Source organism: Molossus molossus, unplaced genomic scaffold, assembly GCF_014108415.1.
Source record: "Molossus molossus isolate mMolMol1 unplaced genomic scaffold, mMolMol1.p scaffold_m16_p_12, whole genome shotgun sequence".
In the NCBI taxonomy this organism is placed as follows: Eukaryota; Metazoa; Chordata; class Mammalia; order Chiroptera; family Molossidae; genus Molossus; species Molossus molossus.
The window spans coordinates 32,443,598-32,459,292 of record NW_023425347.1 but is presented as its reverse complement, the minus strand read 5'-3'; the positions used below and the strand labels follow the sequence as shown (position 1 = coordinate 32,459,292).

General features: G+C 38.4%; 1 protein-coding gene across 6 annotated transcripts in view; it reads right to left on the bottom strand.

Annotated features, from left to right (window-relative positions):
• Positions 1 to 15,695, bottom strand: part of ZNF644 (zinc finger protein 644) — a 99,870-nt gene that overhangs the window by 35,826 nt on the left and 48,349 nt on the right. For 3 of the 6 annotated variants that reach the window (XM_036255113.1, XM_036255118.1, XM_036255116.1), the window contains 2 exons: positions 8,748 to 8,780; positions 6,416 to 6,565 (listed from right to left, as the gene is read on the bottom strand). The exons of 2 other annotated variants lie outside the window; for them this stretch is intronic. Coding sequence is in view for 3 of the 4 variants with exons in the window: in XM_036255118.1 (XP_036111011.1) it covers positions 6,416 to 6,500 (85 nt within the window). In the remaining variant the exon portion in view is untranslated. The remainder of the gene's footprint in view (positions 1 to 6,415; positions 6,566 to 8,747; positions 8,781 to 15,695) is intronic. One more of the 6 variants, XM_036255119.1, reaches the window with a different exon arrangement.

The window sequence follows — 15,695 nt, the reverse complement described above, 5'->3', positions numbered from 1 at the left end:
GTATATAATATTTAATAATATGGGAATTAAGATCCCCAAAAGTTTTCAACATGGGTGGGAGGTTAGACTAGTGGACATTGCTTAAAAGAAAATCTTATGTTAGATGTGTTAAAATGTTATAAGAAACTAAACACGTGGTGACCCCGTGTTATAAGAAAGGTACCTATGAGGTGGCAAAATCTTCCTTCAGCATATCAAAAAATCACATTGTGACAACTAGGCTGAATGCAATAGAGAGTGCACTACACTAGGAAAAAAGTGTGAATCAGTCACTACTGGACTTGCACAAACTGGCCACTAATAAATGACCCTCACTTGTGTGACTTCATTGAGACCCACTACCTGAATGAGCAGGTGAAATCTATCAAAGAATTAATTGGGTAACCACATAACCAACTTGTGCAGGTTGGGGGCCACTGAAACTGGCATGGCAGAGTATTTCTTTGACAAGAACACCCTGGGAGACAGTGATGAGAGTTAAGCCTTAGGCTGGCTTCCCATAGCCATTAGGTGACTTCCCTGGTCACCAAAGCAGTACATATATTGGAGTTACCTTTAACATTTTTATAACTTGTATCAAATCATCTACTCACATCTTTTCATTTATACCATTACTTCAAATAAAGTAATTTGGTAGCCCCCTCCACAAAAAAAAAAAAAAAAGACAAGAAAAAGGCATTCATATTTGTTTTGTTTTTAAGGATGCTGCATGTTGTTTATGAAAGAAATACCAAGATTAAAAATAAGACTATAAAAAGATAAACTAGACAAATGTTAATGAAAAGAAATATATCTCTACTATCAAAAACTCAAATGAAGTTAAAGGCAAAAAGCACTAAACTTGCTAAAGATGAAAATGATGTATCAATCAAGTATACCACTTCCGGTCAATATGGCAGCATAGGTAAACACAGTACCCACCTCCTCCCACAACCACATCAAAGTTACAATTAAATTACAGAACAACCATCATTCAAAACCGCCTGAAATCAGGCTGAATGGAAGTCCTACAAATACAAAATTAAAGAAGAAGCCACATTGAGACTGGTAGGAGGGGCGGAGGCATAGATAGACTGCTCTCACACCCACATGTGGCAGATAAAAATCAGGAGGGACACCTCAGCTGTGAAGGTCCTCCCTGAGGAGTGAGGGGTCCCTGTCACACACAGCTCAGGGTTCCAGTACCAGGAAGAGAAGTCTCCATAACTTCTGGCTATAAAAACCAGCTGAGATTGAGGCTGAAGGAAGCTGAGGCTGCTGGAGCCCCAGGCAGTTCCTCTTAAAGGGCCCAGACATGGAATTACTCAGACTCACACCCTCCAGGCTCCAGCATGGGGGAGGCAGCTTGAAAGGTACCAGAGACATATGGAGAACTGAACTGTTTGGCACTGGGGCAAGAGCTAGAGAGGCAACTTTCTCCCAGACAGATGTGCTGAAGGAGGCCATTGACTCACACCCTCCCGGCTCCAGCATGGGGGAGGCAGCTTAAAAGGCACCAGAGACATATGGAGAACTGAGTTGTTTGACACTGAGGCAAGAGCTAGAGAGGCAGCTTTCTCCCAAACTGATGTGCTAAAGGAGGCTATTGTTCCTTTGATGAGCCCTTCGCCCACAAGACACCCTATATATGGGACTCCAGTAACCTGTCTCACACTATTTGCTCCACCCTGGTGATTCCCTGAGGCCCTGCCCCATCCAACTTTTGGGCCTACCCAAGCTGTTTCCAGTGGCTTTACCATAGGATTGGCCCGTTTTAGCTCCTGCTTCAGATTTTCCTAAATTCTCTCAAACAGGCATCTGGGCACAGCTAGCCCCATAACTCTCACTAAGTGGCCCAAAGTGGCACGAGAAGCAGCCAGCCTTGGTTCACAGTTGGCTTTGCCTGGGCACCTCCAAGCCCAGCACAAGAAGCAGCCATCTATAGACTGCTTTGCAGCTTATGCGTGGTGACCCCGTGTAGAACACAAGCAGTGGCTGACCTCGCCCCAGAGCCAGCACACCCAGTGAACAGCTTCAGACCACATTGAAACACCACCACCCAACCACCTCCACAAGTGAAACACTCAAGGAATGGACTCAGTGAGAGTCCATTCAGGACTCAGCAGAGCCCTGCTGAAGTAAATCCTGCTCAGTGTGGTGGGGCCCTGCACAGCTGATCCTCCAAGGTAGTCAGAGGCCAGTGGTCAGTGGGCACAGCCAGTCCTTGCAGCTGATCAGCCTGAGTAAATCCCTCCCACTGAGGTGCCAACAGCAATCAAGACTTAATTACAATAGAAAGGTGTACAGTCCACACTAGGGGTGCACCTCGAGGGCCCAGCTGTGGTAATCATGGAGGCTTTGCCACTGGACCCTACAGGATACCTACTACAACAGGCCACCCTACAAAGCCAAAGAGACACAGCAACTCTACCTAATACGTAGAAACAAACACAGGGTGGCAGCCAAAATGAGAGGAGACAAAGAAACATGTCCCACTTGAAAGAACATAACAAAACGCCAGGAAAAGAACTAACCAAAATGGAGATAAGCAATCTAACAGATGCAGAGTTCAAAACACTGGTTATAAGGATACTCAATGAACTTCATGAGAATTTCAAGAAACTTCATGAGAAAGTCAAGGAACTTAGTTAGGACCTTAAGAGCACAAAAAAGAACCAGTCAGAAATGAAGAATGCACTAACTAAAATAAAGAACAATTTATAGGGAATCAATAGTAAAGTAAAGCCAAGAAGCAAACCATCCATTTGAAATATGAGGAAGCAAAACACACCCAATCAGAACAGCAAAAAGAAGAAAAAAATTTTTAAAAAATGAGGATAGTATAAGGAGCCTCTAGGATAACAAGTGTACCAACATTCTCATCATGGGAGTGCCAGAAGGATGAGAGAGAGAGCAAAAAATTGAAAAACTATTTGAAAAATAATGACAGAAAACTTCCCTAACTTGGTGAAGGAAACAGATATACAAGTCCAGGAAGCACAGAGAGTCCTAAACAAATGAACCTGAAGAGGTCCACACCAAGACACATTATCATCAAAACGCAAAAGGTTAAAAACAAAGAGAGAATCTTAAAAGCAGCAAGAGAAAAGCAGTTAGTTACCTACAACGGAGGCACAGGACTGTCAGCCAACTTCTCAAAAGAAACTTTGCAGGCCAGAAGGGAGTAGCAAGAAATATTTAAAGTGATGAATAGTAAGGACCTACAACCAAGATTACTCTATCCTGCAAAGCCGTCATTTAGAATCGTGGCCATATCAAGAGTTTCCCAGACAAGAAAAAGCTAAAGAAGTTCATCACCACAAAACTAGTATTATATAAAATGTTGACAGGTCTTCTTGAAGAGGAAGAACAACAAAAATATGAACAATAAAATGGCAATAAATACATATCTATCAACAATCGAACCTACAAACAAAATGAACAAGCAGAACAGAAACAGACTCATAGATACAGAGAACTTTTTGTTAGTTGCCAGATGGGAGAGGGGTTGGGTGATGGGTGAAAAGGTAAAGGGATTAAGAAGTACAAACTAGTTGTTAGACTGAAGAACTTCAATGTGAAGGGGGGAGGTGGGGCAGGAAGAGAGAAACCAAAGAACTTATATGCATAACCAATAAACACAGACAAAAGTGTGAGGAAGGCAGGAGGGGAGGACTGGGGAAGAAGGGGTCAAGGGGGGGAAAAAGGAGGGATATCTATAATATACTCAATAATAAAGGTGAGTTTAAAAAGAAATAAATAAATAAAAACTACATGGTCAAATACATAGAGCGTTTTATAAAAGAAATGGACATTCTTATCTAAAAACAAAAGTGGAACATTTATAAAACCTGACTATTATGATGACCACAGAAAAATTTCAAACAGGGATAGAAATCATGTAGATCATATTCTCTGGCCATCATGCAACAAAACTAAAAAGTAGATAATACAATTAATAATTTAATTAGGATGTCAACTGTGTAGCAATAAAACTGAAAAAAAAAATCTACTAAAACAAAACAACTAAAAAGAGTTAATTAGTGAGCTAGAAAAAGGTCAGAACAAAAAATTTAGAATGAGCAAAAAGAATGAAAAATGGAGAAAAGAAGCCCCCCAAAAAGGATACAGTGGGAAGATCTAATATACATTTAATAGAAATCCCAGCTTTAGTGGAGAAAATGGGACAGAACCAAAACTTGAAGAGGTAATGGCTGACAATTTTCTAAAACTGACTAAAGACATCAAGCCATGGTTCCAAGAAGCAGCAGGAATTCTAAAATGAATAAATAAAAAGAGAACTACACCTAGATATATCACAGAAAACTGATGACAATAAAAGACAATGAGAAAATCTTTTCTTTTTAAAATTTTTTTCTTTTATTGATTTAAGAGAGAGAGTAAAGGAGAGAGAGATAGAAACATCAATGAAAGAGAACATTGACTGGCCGCCTCCTGCATGCTCCCCACTGAGGATTAGGCCCACAACCTGGGCATGTGCCCTAACTGGGAATTCAAGTGGTAAATTCCTGGTGCATGAGCCACACCAGCCAGGCGACAATGAGAAAATCTTAAAAGTAGTCACAAAAAAAAAGAATGCCTACAATCCAAGAACTAATCCAATACCTTCAGCTAAATCATATTCTTTTCCTGTTGAACATAAAAAATATCTCATAAAATATTCACTTCAGACAAGGTCATTGTGCAACACAAACTATCAACACTCCTTTCTTTCACTAAATGAGTTTATTCTATCTTTACCAATGATAAGCTTAACCCAGACTCAGTCGCCTTCCCTACAGATGAAATTTATTAAAAAGGCATCTTCACATGAATGAAAACAAAACACAATGTACCAAAACTTACGGAATGCAGCAAAAGTAGTATTTGGAGGAAAATTTATAGCTGTAAATGCCTACATTTAAAAAAAATCCCAGCCCTGGCCGGTTTGGCTCAGCAGTTAAGAACGTCGGCCCACGGACCAGAGAGGCCCGGGTTTGGTTCCTGCTAAGGACACGTATCTTGGCTGCAGTTTGTCCCCGGCCCTGGTTGGGGTCATGTGGGTGGCAACCACTAGATGTGTCCCTTTCACATCGATGTTTCTCTCTCTCCCCCTCCCTCCCGCTCTCTCTGAAGATAAATGCAAAAATGTCCTCAGATATGGATTAAAAAAAAAAAAAGTTAAAAAAAATAATAATAAAAAATTTTTTAAATCCCGTATCAGTAACTTAGCTTTATACTTTTAGGAACTTCTACAGAAAATGAACAAACTAAACTCAAAGCCAGCAGGTGAAAGGAAATAACTATTAGAGCAGATAAGAGAATATAAAAATAGAATCAAATCAAAAGTTGGTTCTTTTAAAAGATCAATAAAACTGACAAAGAAATTGACTAAGAAAAAAAGAGAAAAGATGCAAATAACTAGAATAAGAAACAAACGTGGGAACATTACAAAGACCTTAGAGAAATTAAAACTGTCACAAAATACTATGAACTATTGGATGCCAGCAAATTGGACAATTTAAATAAAATGAACAAATTCCTAGAAATACACAAATGATCAATCCTGACTCGAGATGAAATAGAAAATCTAAACAGATCTGTAACAGGTAAAGAGATTGAATCATTAATTAAAATCTCCCCAAAAAACAAAAGTCCAGGACCAGAATTTCGCTGGCAATTCTACGATTTAGAAAATTAACACCAATTTTTCACAAACTCTTCCAAATAGGAGCGAGAACACTTCCTAAAACAGCAATTTCATGAGCCACAAAAGACATGCTGGTGTGCCACAGGAATTTTTAAAACATGCAATATCTGACCAATTTAGTCAGCCCTAGTGATACTCTGGGCTAGGTAACTGTTTAGTATATTGTAGGATGCTTAGCATTCCATGCACTGCAGGATATTTAGCAACATCCCTACCCAACCTACTAGATCAAGAGTACTCTACAGACTGCTGTGAAAACTAAAAATATCTTGGAATATTGCCAAATGTCACGCCAAGGGGTCAATGGTGTGGAGCAAGGGAAGAGAAACTGCCTCTAGTTGAGAATTATTGCTCTAGAACAGCAATTCTCAACCTGTGGGTCATGACCCCTTTGGGGGTCGAACAACCCTTTCACAGGAACAACCCTTTCACAGGAGTCACCTAAGATATAACAGTAACAAAATTACAGTTATGAAGTAGCAACGAAAATAATTTTATGTTGGGGGTCACCACAACATGAGGGACTGTATTAAAAGGTCGTGGCATTAGGAAGGTTGAGAACCACTGCTCTAGAACATCGATTTTCAGCTGGTGTGCCACAAGAATTTTTAAAACATGCAATACCTGACTAGTCAGGGGCACTGACCTCTTTTTCGACTGTCAAATAAAAAAAAATGACAACAGCCAACACAATAGCTGTCTGGTGTGAATAAATCAAAATTATACCTATTTTTAGTGAGCTGCAGGATTTCAGTAGTTTATGTGCCATGAGATGAAAAATGTTGAAAATTGCTGTTCTAGAAGATAACATAAGAGAGAATCTTCATATCATTGGAGCAGAGAAAGACGTCTTCAGCAGGACTCAGGAAGCTTTGACTTTGAAGGAAAACAATGATAAATCGAATTACATTAAAATGAAGACCTTCTCCCAGCCAGTGTGGCTCAGTGGTTGTGCGTTGACCCATGCACCAAGAGGTCGCCAGTTTGATTCCCAATCAGGGCACGTGCCCAAGTTGTGAGCCAGACCCCCATGCAGGAGGCGGCCAATTGATGTTCTTTCTCATCAATCTCTCTCTCTCTCTTCCCCTCTCCCTTCCTCACTCTTTAAAATCAATAATGAAAAAAAAAACTTTTTTAAAGACCTTCCTCTCATCAAAAGAGAGTATTAATAGGGTGAATATTAAGCCAAAGTGGGATATATTTTTCCAACAAATGTAACTAAACAGCCCTGGCCAATGTGTGGCTCAGTTGGTCAGAGCATCATCCCATAAACAGAAAAGTCTCAGGTTCGATTCCTGGTCAGGGCACATTCCTAGGTTGTGGGTTTGATCCCTGGTTGGGATACATACAGGAGGCAACCGGTTGATGTTTCTCTCACATAAATGTTTCTCTTTCTCTCTCTTAAATCAATAAACATATCCTCCGGTGAGGATTAAAAAATATAACTAAACAAAGGGCTTGTATCTAGCACATAAAAATCTCCTAAAACCAAAAAAGGACAGAAACTCCAATAGAACAGGGGGGCTCATATCCATAAAATAAGTAACTTCTATAAATCAGTAATATGGGAAGCCCAATAGTAGTAACAAAAAATTATTGGAGATGTGGGAAGAACACAAAAGAAGATATCCAAACAGTTAAAAAATTAATGAAAAAGTACTAAATCAGATTTGGAATCAAGGAAATGCATCCTCCAGAAAGGCTAAAATTAAAGAGGCTATTAATGCCAACTGTTGGTCAGACTACAAGGCAATAGAAAACCTCAGATCCTGTTGATAGGATGGGTACAACTACTTTGAAAACAATTCTTGCGTTATCTTCTAAATTTGAACATATATACACCAATGATCCAGCTATTCTATTCCTGGTATATATACTCAATATAAATGTACAAGAGTGTTCATGACAGCATTATTTAATCCAAATGTCCAAAAGTAAAAAACATTAAGAGATAAAATGTACAAATCAGCTAAAGCTACGGGTGAAAACATTCATGAAATCTCCCAAATATCACATTAAGAAGCAAGTTAAGCAGAGACAAATACTACTACTACATAATTCTATTTATATAAAAGTCAAAAAGCAAGTTTAAAAAAAATAAATAAGGCTATATTCTTTGATGCCAGGCCAGTGGTTACCCCAGGAAACAGGAAAAGAATGGTTGGGAAAGGAAATGGGGGGTTTCTGGGCTGATGGCAGCATTCTATTTCTTGATGTATGGTGGCCATGGAGTGTTTACTTTGTAGTGAGTCACATAGGTCTATACTTATGCTCTGAGGACTTTCCTGTATGTATTATAATACAACTTTTTTAAAAAAGACCTTTCAGCCCTGGCCGGTTTGGCTCAGCAGTTAGAGCATCCACCTGCGGTCCGGAGAGGCCCGGGTTCGGTTCCCGCTAAGGGCATGTACCTCGGTTGCAGTTTGTCCCCGGCCCTGGTTGGTCGTGCGGGTGGCAGCCACTCGATGTGTCCCTTTCACATCGATGTTTCCCTTTCTCTCTTCCTCTCTCTCTCTCCCACTCTGTCTGTACAAAAAATGGAAAAATGTCCTCGGATAAGGATTAAAAAAATAAATAAAATAAAAAGACCTTTCAGCCCTGGCCAGTTTGGGTCAGCGGTTAGAGCTTCAGTACACGGATCAAAGAGTCACGGGTTCAATTCTCGTTGAGGGCACGTACCTCAGTTGAAGTTTGGTCTCTGGCCCTGATAAGGGTCGTGCAGGAGGCAATCAGTTGATCTATCCCTTTCACATCAATGTTTCTCTCTCTTCCCCTCTCTCCCACTCTATCTGAAGATAAACTGAAAAATATCCTTAGGTGAGGATTAAAAAATAAATAAAAAATTTTAAAAAGGCATTTTATATGCTATATATGAAACCTAGAAATCAATAATTATAAATACCTTAGCTGTTAAAATCATGTCTGGGGACATAATAATTTTCTACATCTTACAGTTTAGGATCCTTTGTCTAATTAACCAAAATAAATAAAATAAAAGGATTGTCTATGAGTTTTCAGAATGCTGTGGGAAGACATAATTAAATACATTTAAACTTACTGTTTTCCTGTATGTTCCATTTATCTTGATCACCTGAAAAATACCTTAGCTTTATATAAGATAAAAATAAAATATACATCATAAAAAATGTTAATATTAAAGATGTTTATTTCTGATATTAATAGTATTTTTCTGACATTTAGAAACAAAAAGGATTAAGGCAGAATATAAATTATTTGTATCAAAAATGTGTATGCTTCCCTCTCCAAACTAAGACTTGATTTATATTTTTATATTCCACATGACATTTTAACAAAACTCAATTCAACAAGACCAATTACTATTTTATATACAAAATCAGAATCAAACATTTATAATAAGTTGCTTAATATCAAAGAGATTCCCTCTGAACTTAATCATTTATGTAGAACAGCCCAATAAAGACATGATTTGTTTTTAAGCCAAGTAGTGCCACCAAGTGGTAGCAAATTCTTTTCCCAAATTACTATTTTTGTTTTCTGCTTTCTGTTGTTGTTAACTCTATTACAGATGTTCCCCCATAGCCTCCCCCCATTCTAAAATACCATTCTGAAGCAACAGAAAAAGTTATAGTTCTGGAATACTATATTGAAATGAAATCAATCTTTCAATAAATTCAGTAAATAACAAAATATCTTGGTACAAAAGTTTAAAAACAAAACAAAAGAGATCAATCTTTTGTGGAAAAAAGTATGTATTACTATGATGGAACTGACAGCTTCAATGCTAAACTTTTCTTAGAAGCAAGTAACTATGAATATAATGCTGTACTGCTTACTTTTGTTGCTTGTTGTTTAATTCTGTATTTTATTAAAAGATTTTAAGTTGCTTTAGAAATTAATGAAACACACACACACAGTGAAAGACCTGCAGGTTTAATAACAATGTTACAGTTATTAAGTATAGGGAGTGAGGAGAGTAGAAAAGGATCTGTATTAGGCTTTTCCTTTGCTTGCAGATTATCTTCCTAAATCTCTTCAAATTGTCTTCATGTCTGTGTCCGAATTTTCCTTTTTCATGAGGACACCAGTAATAACTGGATTAGGGTCCCATCCTAATGACCCACCTTTCCCTAGATTACCTCTGTAAAGAACCTATCTCCAAATAGGGCCTTTTTTTTTTTTTAATTATTTAAAAAAATTTTTTCTTTATTTATTTGAGAAAGAGAGGAAGGAAGAGATAGAAATATCAATGAGAGAGAACATCAAGTGGCCGCCTCCTGCATGCCCCCCACTGGAGATCGGGACTACAACCTGGGCATATGCCCTGACCGGGAATTGAACTGGTGACCTCTTGGTGCATGAGTCAACACTCAACCACTGAGCCACACCGGCCTGGCGCCAAATAGGGTCTTACTCTGAGATAGTGAGGATTAGGACTTGAATTTGGGATTGGGGGCAGGGGACCATTCAAGCAGTAACATTATCTTTCTGTATTTGATTATGTTTGAGAAAACTAATTTTCTTATTTAAAAAGACAAAAATGGCTCTTAAAAGTTGTTAAATAATAGAATACTTTTGCTATTGTGATTTATAATAAGAAACAGATATTTGGTCTTCCTCCCAGTTTCTGGTTTAGAACTCCAAAACCCTTAGAATATTCTATATGAGGAGAGCTACAGAGTTGTCTTTTTATATTAATGGAGTTGGCTTTTGGAAAGCACCTAGGGATGGGAGCTGGTGGCCAGGGGAGACAACCATGTGAATTAGAGGGTTGAGATTTTTAGTCCCACTCACCTGACCTCCAAAGAGAGGAGAGACTGTTGGTTGAATCAATCACCAATGACTTAATCAATCATGCCTATGCAATTAAGCCACCATAAAAAAAACCCCAAAAGGACAGAGTTCAGAGAGCTTTGGGTTGGTGAACACACGGAAGTACAGAGAGAATGGTGTCCCTGGAGAGAGCGTGGAAGCTGTGCCAACTGCTTGGTGGTGAGGGGTTATCCCCAATTCACACACTGGAATTGGGTCTAGAACCCAAATAATGCTATTTTAACTTCATGAACTATTACCGGCAAAAGAAATTACTAAAATTTAGGATAAAGCTGCATATATTATAAAATCAAAATAATAAGTGTTATATAGTTCATGTCTATCCTAATGCATTTAGTACTAGACTTCATCTCCTAAACAGTCTCCTTCTTATCACTGTACCCCAGCCAAACTGGCCTCCTTGCAATTCCTTGACCATGCCCCAAGTACATGTTTTCTTCCTGGGACACCTGGAATTCCTCCAAATGTATGTCTAGATCAGTCCCCTTCAATTTCAATTATCTCCTTCTCAGTTCTTCTTAGACCATGCCATCCTAAATAAATCAGCTCTCTTAATCACCCTTTATGTCCCTCTTCTGGTTTCATTTTTCTTCACGGTACTTACTAATAACTGACAGATTATAGTTATTTGATTATCTGTTTTCTCTTTCTCACTACTAAAAAGTTTTTGAAGGCATGGACTAATGTTTTGTTCACTGATGCACCCCCCACATATAAAATGGTACTTAGTGTGACTACATTTCTGTGTATTATCATAAACAGGCAAAGTGAATTTTAAAAATTAATGCATCTCAGCTTTTTATGTTATTGTTAATTCTCACCTGAGGATATTTTTTCCATTGATTTTTAGAGAGAGTAGAAGGGAGGAAGAGAGGGGCAGAGAGAGAGAGAGAAAGAAACATCCATATTAGAGATATATATCGATTGGTTGCCTCCTGGGTCGGGGATCAAACCTGCAACACAGGTATGTGCCCTTGGTGCATGGGTCGTTGCTCCAACCACTGACCCACTCCGGCCAGGACTGCATCTCAGCTTTCTAAGTGGATCTATTGGTTCCTTTCTAATCAGTTCTTTACACCTATAGTCAGATTGAGCTTTTCAAGTTTATTACTCCTCTGTAGAACACAATGTTTTCCTCTCTTAGGACATAGTCCCAAATCTTAACCATAGCTGAAATGGCTGTGATGGTCCTTGCCCATCTGGTCTCATACTTCAAACCGTTATGGATTCAACCTCACTGGCCCTCTCTCAAATTTTCCAACACGTTCTTTCTCATCACAGGGCCTCTTGCAAATGCAGTTTCTTTGGTCTAGAATCCTCTGCTCTCCTCTCCAGCCCTCTACCACATTCATTTAGTTAACTTTCATTCATAATCTTCCTTTAGATAACAGCTTTAAACATCATTTACTCTGAGAAGTCTTTCTTGACCACTCTATATATCAAGTTCCTCTGTCACATGCTTTTGAAGAATTGTTCTTTTCAGAGCTCTAAAGTCTTTCAAATATTTAATTGATTATAACTGCTGATTAATGTATCTCTCCCAATGAACCAAAGTTCCAAGAGAATGGGAATCATATCTCTTGTATATACTGTTTTAAGCAACTAGTAGGTTCTCAAATATCTGAATGAAGGGACACAGTCAAAGCACAGGTTAACTGTAAGAGAATAATAAAGCTTGTAATCAGTTTATGGGAATTAAACAAAACAAACTTTCTTTTTATTAACTTTTTTATCCAGACACACTGCATGTTTCTGGGTAGCCTCTCGCAAGCCATCAGTGTGTGCACAAAAGATAAAAGTTTATTTAGTATTTCTACTAGTAGAAAAATAAGAATATGTAATATAAATCTCTGCGACACTTATTATTCTAGCATTAGTTTTCAGGTGACTAAACAGCAACCATATCCAGATTGAACTGTATAATTTTGACATATAGTAAAAATCTTGTTTATGACAATATCATAATAATTTAAAATGGGTCAAAATAAATTTTTAAATCAAGTTCATATCATAAATGACATAAAAATAAGGCTGTGGTCCCTCCCAGATTTATGACATTTTTTTCTAAATACTTCAGCATACCTTTCAGATGACCCACTTGCCATATCAAACCAAAGGCTACATATCTGATGATGGATTACATTTTGTTATTATATTCTAAGAGTATGGTTAAATATTCATTTAAAAATTCCAAGTAATTTTATTCAACTCATTAGTTCAGTCCATTATAAAGAACATTTTGAACTTACTGTTTATAGACAACTGTGCCCCCATACCAAAATATTGTATATTAAAGCCCTAACCCCAAGTACCCCAGAAGGTGGCTATATTTGGAGACAAGGCCTTTAAAGAGGTAACTAAGTTAAAAGAAGGACATTAGGGTAGGCCCTAATCCAATCAGACTGGTGATTAGGAGAGACTAGGAAATACAGAAAGATACCAGGATGCACACTCACAGAAAAAAAGGCTATGTAAAGACAGCAAAAAAGTGAAACCAAGGAGAAAGTCTTCCGGAAAAACCATCACTGCCCTGACCTCCAGCCTTCAAAATTGTAAGAAAATTGATTTCTATTGTTTAAGCCACCTAGTCCATGGTATTTTCTTATAGCAACCCTAGTAGACTAATATACTTATTCTAACAGAACCAATGAGATGTGTTGTACATATGAAGGTTGTATTCTACCACAATATATGCTAAATGCTGAGACTTAAAAAATATATGTTTAGGCATATGAGCAGGTATGCCTAAACAAAATTTAGTCCTGCCTACCCATATTACTGCAACATTATGAAGCGTAGAAATGGATCTCTACCTGGATAGGTAGGTACCCGTGTCAATTTCCTTAATGGTCAGAAAAGAACAATTTAGCTACTATATATCTGATATATAAAACATGTATCTCCTTTCAGTCCATAATATACAATACTTATATCTGGGGGCCCTTGCAAAAGTATCTTAATTAAAATTGTTAGTCAAGCCGGCCTGTGTGGTTCATTTGGTTGGGCACTGTCCCAGGCACTGTTCCCAGACCGGGAACATACGGAAGGCAACTGATGTTTCTCTCTCATATCAGTGTCTGTCTGTCTGTCTGTCTGTCTCTCTCTCATCATGTCTTTGGCTGAGTATTTTATTTATTTTTTATCCTCACCGGAGGACATTTTTCCATTTTTTGTTCAGGTAGAGTGGGAGGGAGAGAGAGGAACAGAGAGAGAGAGACATCGATGTGAAAGGGACACATCGAGTGGTTGCCACCCGCACAACCGATCAGGGCTGGGGACAAACTGCAACCGAGGTACGTGCCCTTAGCGGGAACCGAACCCGGGTCTCTCAGGACTGCACGCCGACGCTCTAACCGCTGAGCCAAACCGGCCAGGGCTTTGGCTGAGTATTTAAAAAATAATTTTAGCCCTGGCCAGTTGGGCTCAGCGGTTAGAGCGTCGGCCTGCGGTCCGGAGAGACCCGGGTTCGGTTCCCGCTAAGGGCACGTACTTCGGTTGCAGTTTGTCCCCGGCCCTGGTTGGTCGTGCGGGTGGCAGCCACTCGATGTGTCCCTTCACGTCGATGTTTCTCTCTCTCTCTCCTTCCTCTCTCTCCCTCTCACTCTATCTGTACAAAAAATGGAAAAATATCCTCGGGTGAGGATAAATAAAAAAAAAAAAAATAATAATAATAATAATTTTAAAATTAAATAAATAAATAAAACAACCTCTCCCAACTTCCTACTTTTAAAAAAAGTTTGTCAACTGTCCTTTTCTATGGCTGATAAAATTGTGGGCTAGTGGTCAGAAATCCAACTTTCTTCAGAAAAACTTGGCTTTTCAAAATCATAGATTGCAAAACTTCTTCCCTAAATTGCTGGTTCAACTTTGCTAAGGTCCACAGTTTTTTTTTCAGTATGCCCAGATGACTTTTTTATTAATTTATTATTTTTAAATCCTCACCCAAGAATATTTTTCCATTTATCTTCAGGTAGAGTGAGGGGGGGGGGGGAAATATCGACGTGAGACACACATTGATTGGTTGCCTGCCTCCCACAGGACCCTGACCAGGACCAAGACTGGTGACCACAACCGAGGTACTGGACCTTGACCAGAATAGAAAACGCGACCCTTTGGTCTACAGGCCGATGCTCTAACCACTGAGCCAAACCAGCCAGGGCCAGATAACTCTTAATAAGTACTCAGGATCATCTTCAACAGGTTTCTCAAATACGTCTGTACTTGGAAACCTTTAAAAAATGCGAATGCTCAGTCCCCCTCTAAAGAATTTGGGAACATGGCTCTGGCACTATTATTTTTAAGTATATATTAACGTATTATATATATTATAACTGAAAGGAATATACATATATTAAAAGAATCTCTTAGAGAGCTGAATGTGCAGACATGACTAAAAACCATGGTCTAGAATCCTGGTGTCATGATTATTATGTGTTAGGATTAGTATGAGGCATATGCCACCAAATACTGGTATATATGAATGATTACCTTCTGAAAAAAATATATTATCACATTCTACTCAACACATTTTCCTTAGTAGTAAAGACAGAGTACAATATACACTGCAGTATGGCTTCACTTTGAAAGGCATCTGTAAGCCTCTAATCATCCAAATGCAAAAGGGAATGAGATCCTCAACCAAACATTAGCAAATAGAATTCAACAATATAGTCAAAAGATTATATAACACAACCAAGTAGGATTTAGTCCTGGAATGCAAAGATAGTCCCACATATGGCATTCAATGCAATATGCCACATTAACAGAAGGAAGGACAAATACCCAGTTCAGGGTATTTATCTGATGAAAATGAAAACATTAACTCAAAAAGATGTCTGTACCCCATATTCATAGCAACATAATTTACAATAGTGAAGACTTATAAACAACTTATATCCATCAATGGATAAAAAAGATAGATATAAGTAGGTGGTGTCTAAGTGATATGATAGAATATTATTCAGCCATAAAAAAAAAAGGAGAAAATCCTGCTATTTGCAAAAACATAAATGGGCCTTGAGGGAATTTATACTTAGTGAAATAAGTCAGAGTGTATGATCTCACTTATATGTGGAATCTTAAAGCGTGCATGCGCGCACATGCGCACACACACACACATACCAAACTCATAAAGAAATCAGATTTGTGGTTACCAGAGGAAGGGGGTAGGAGAAGGTGGTTAAGAAGTACAAAT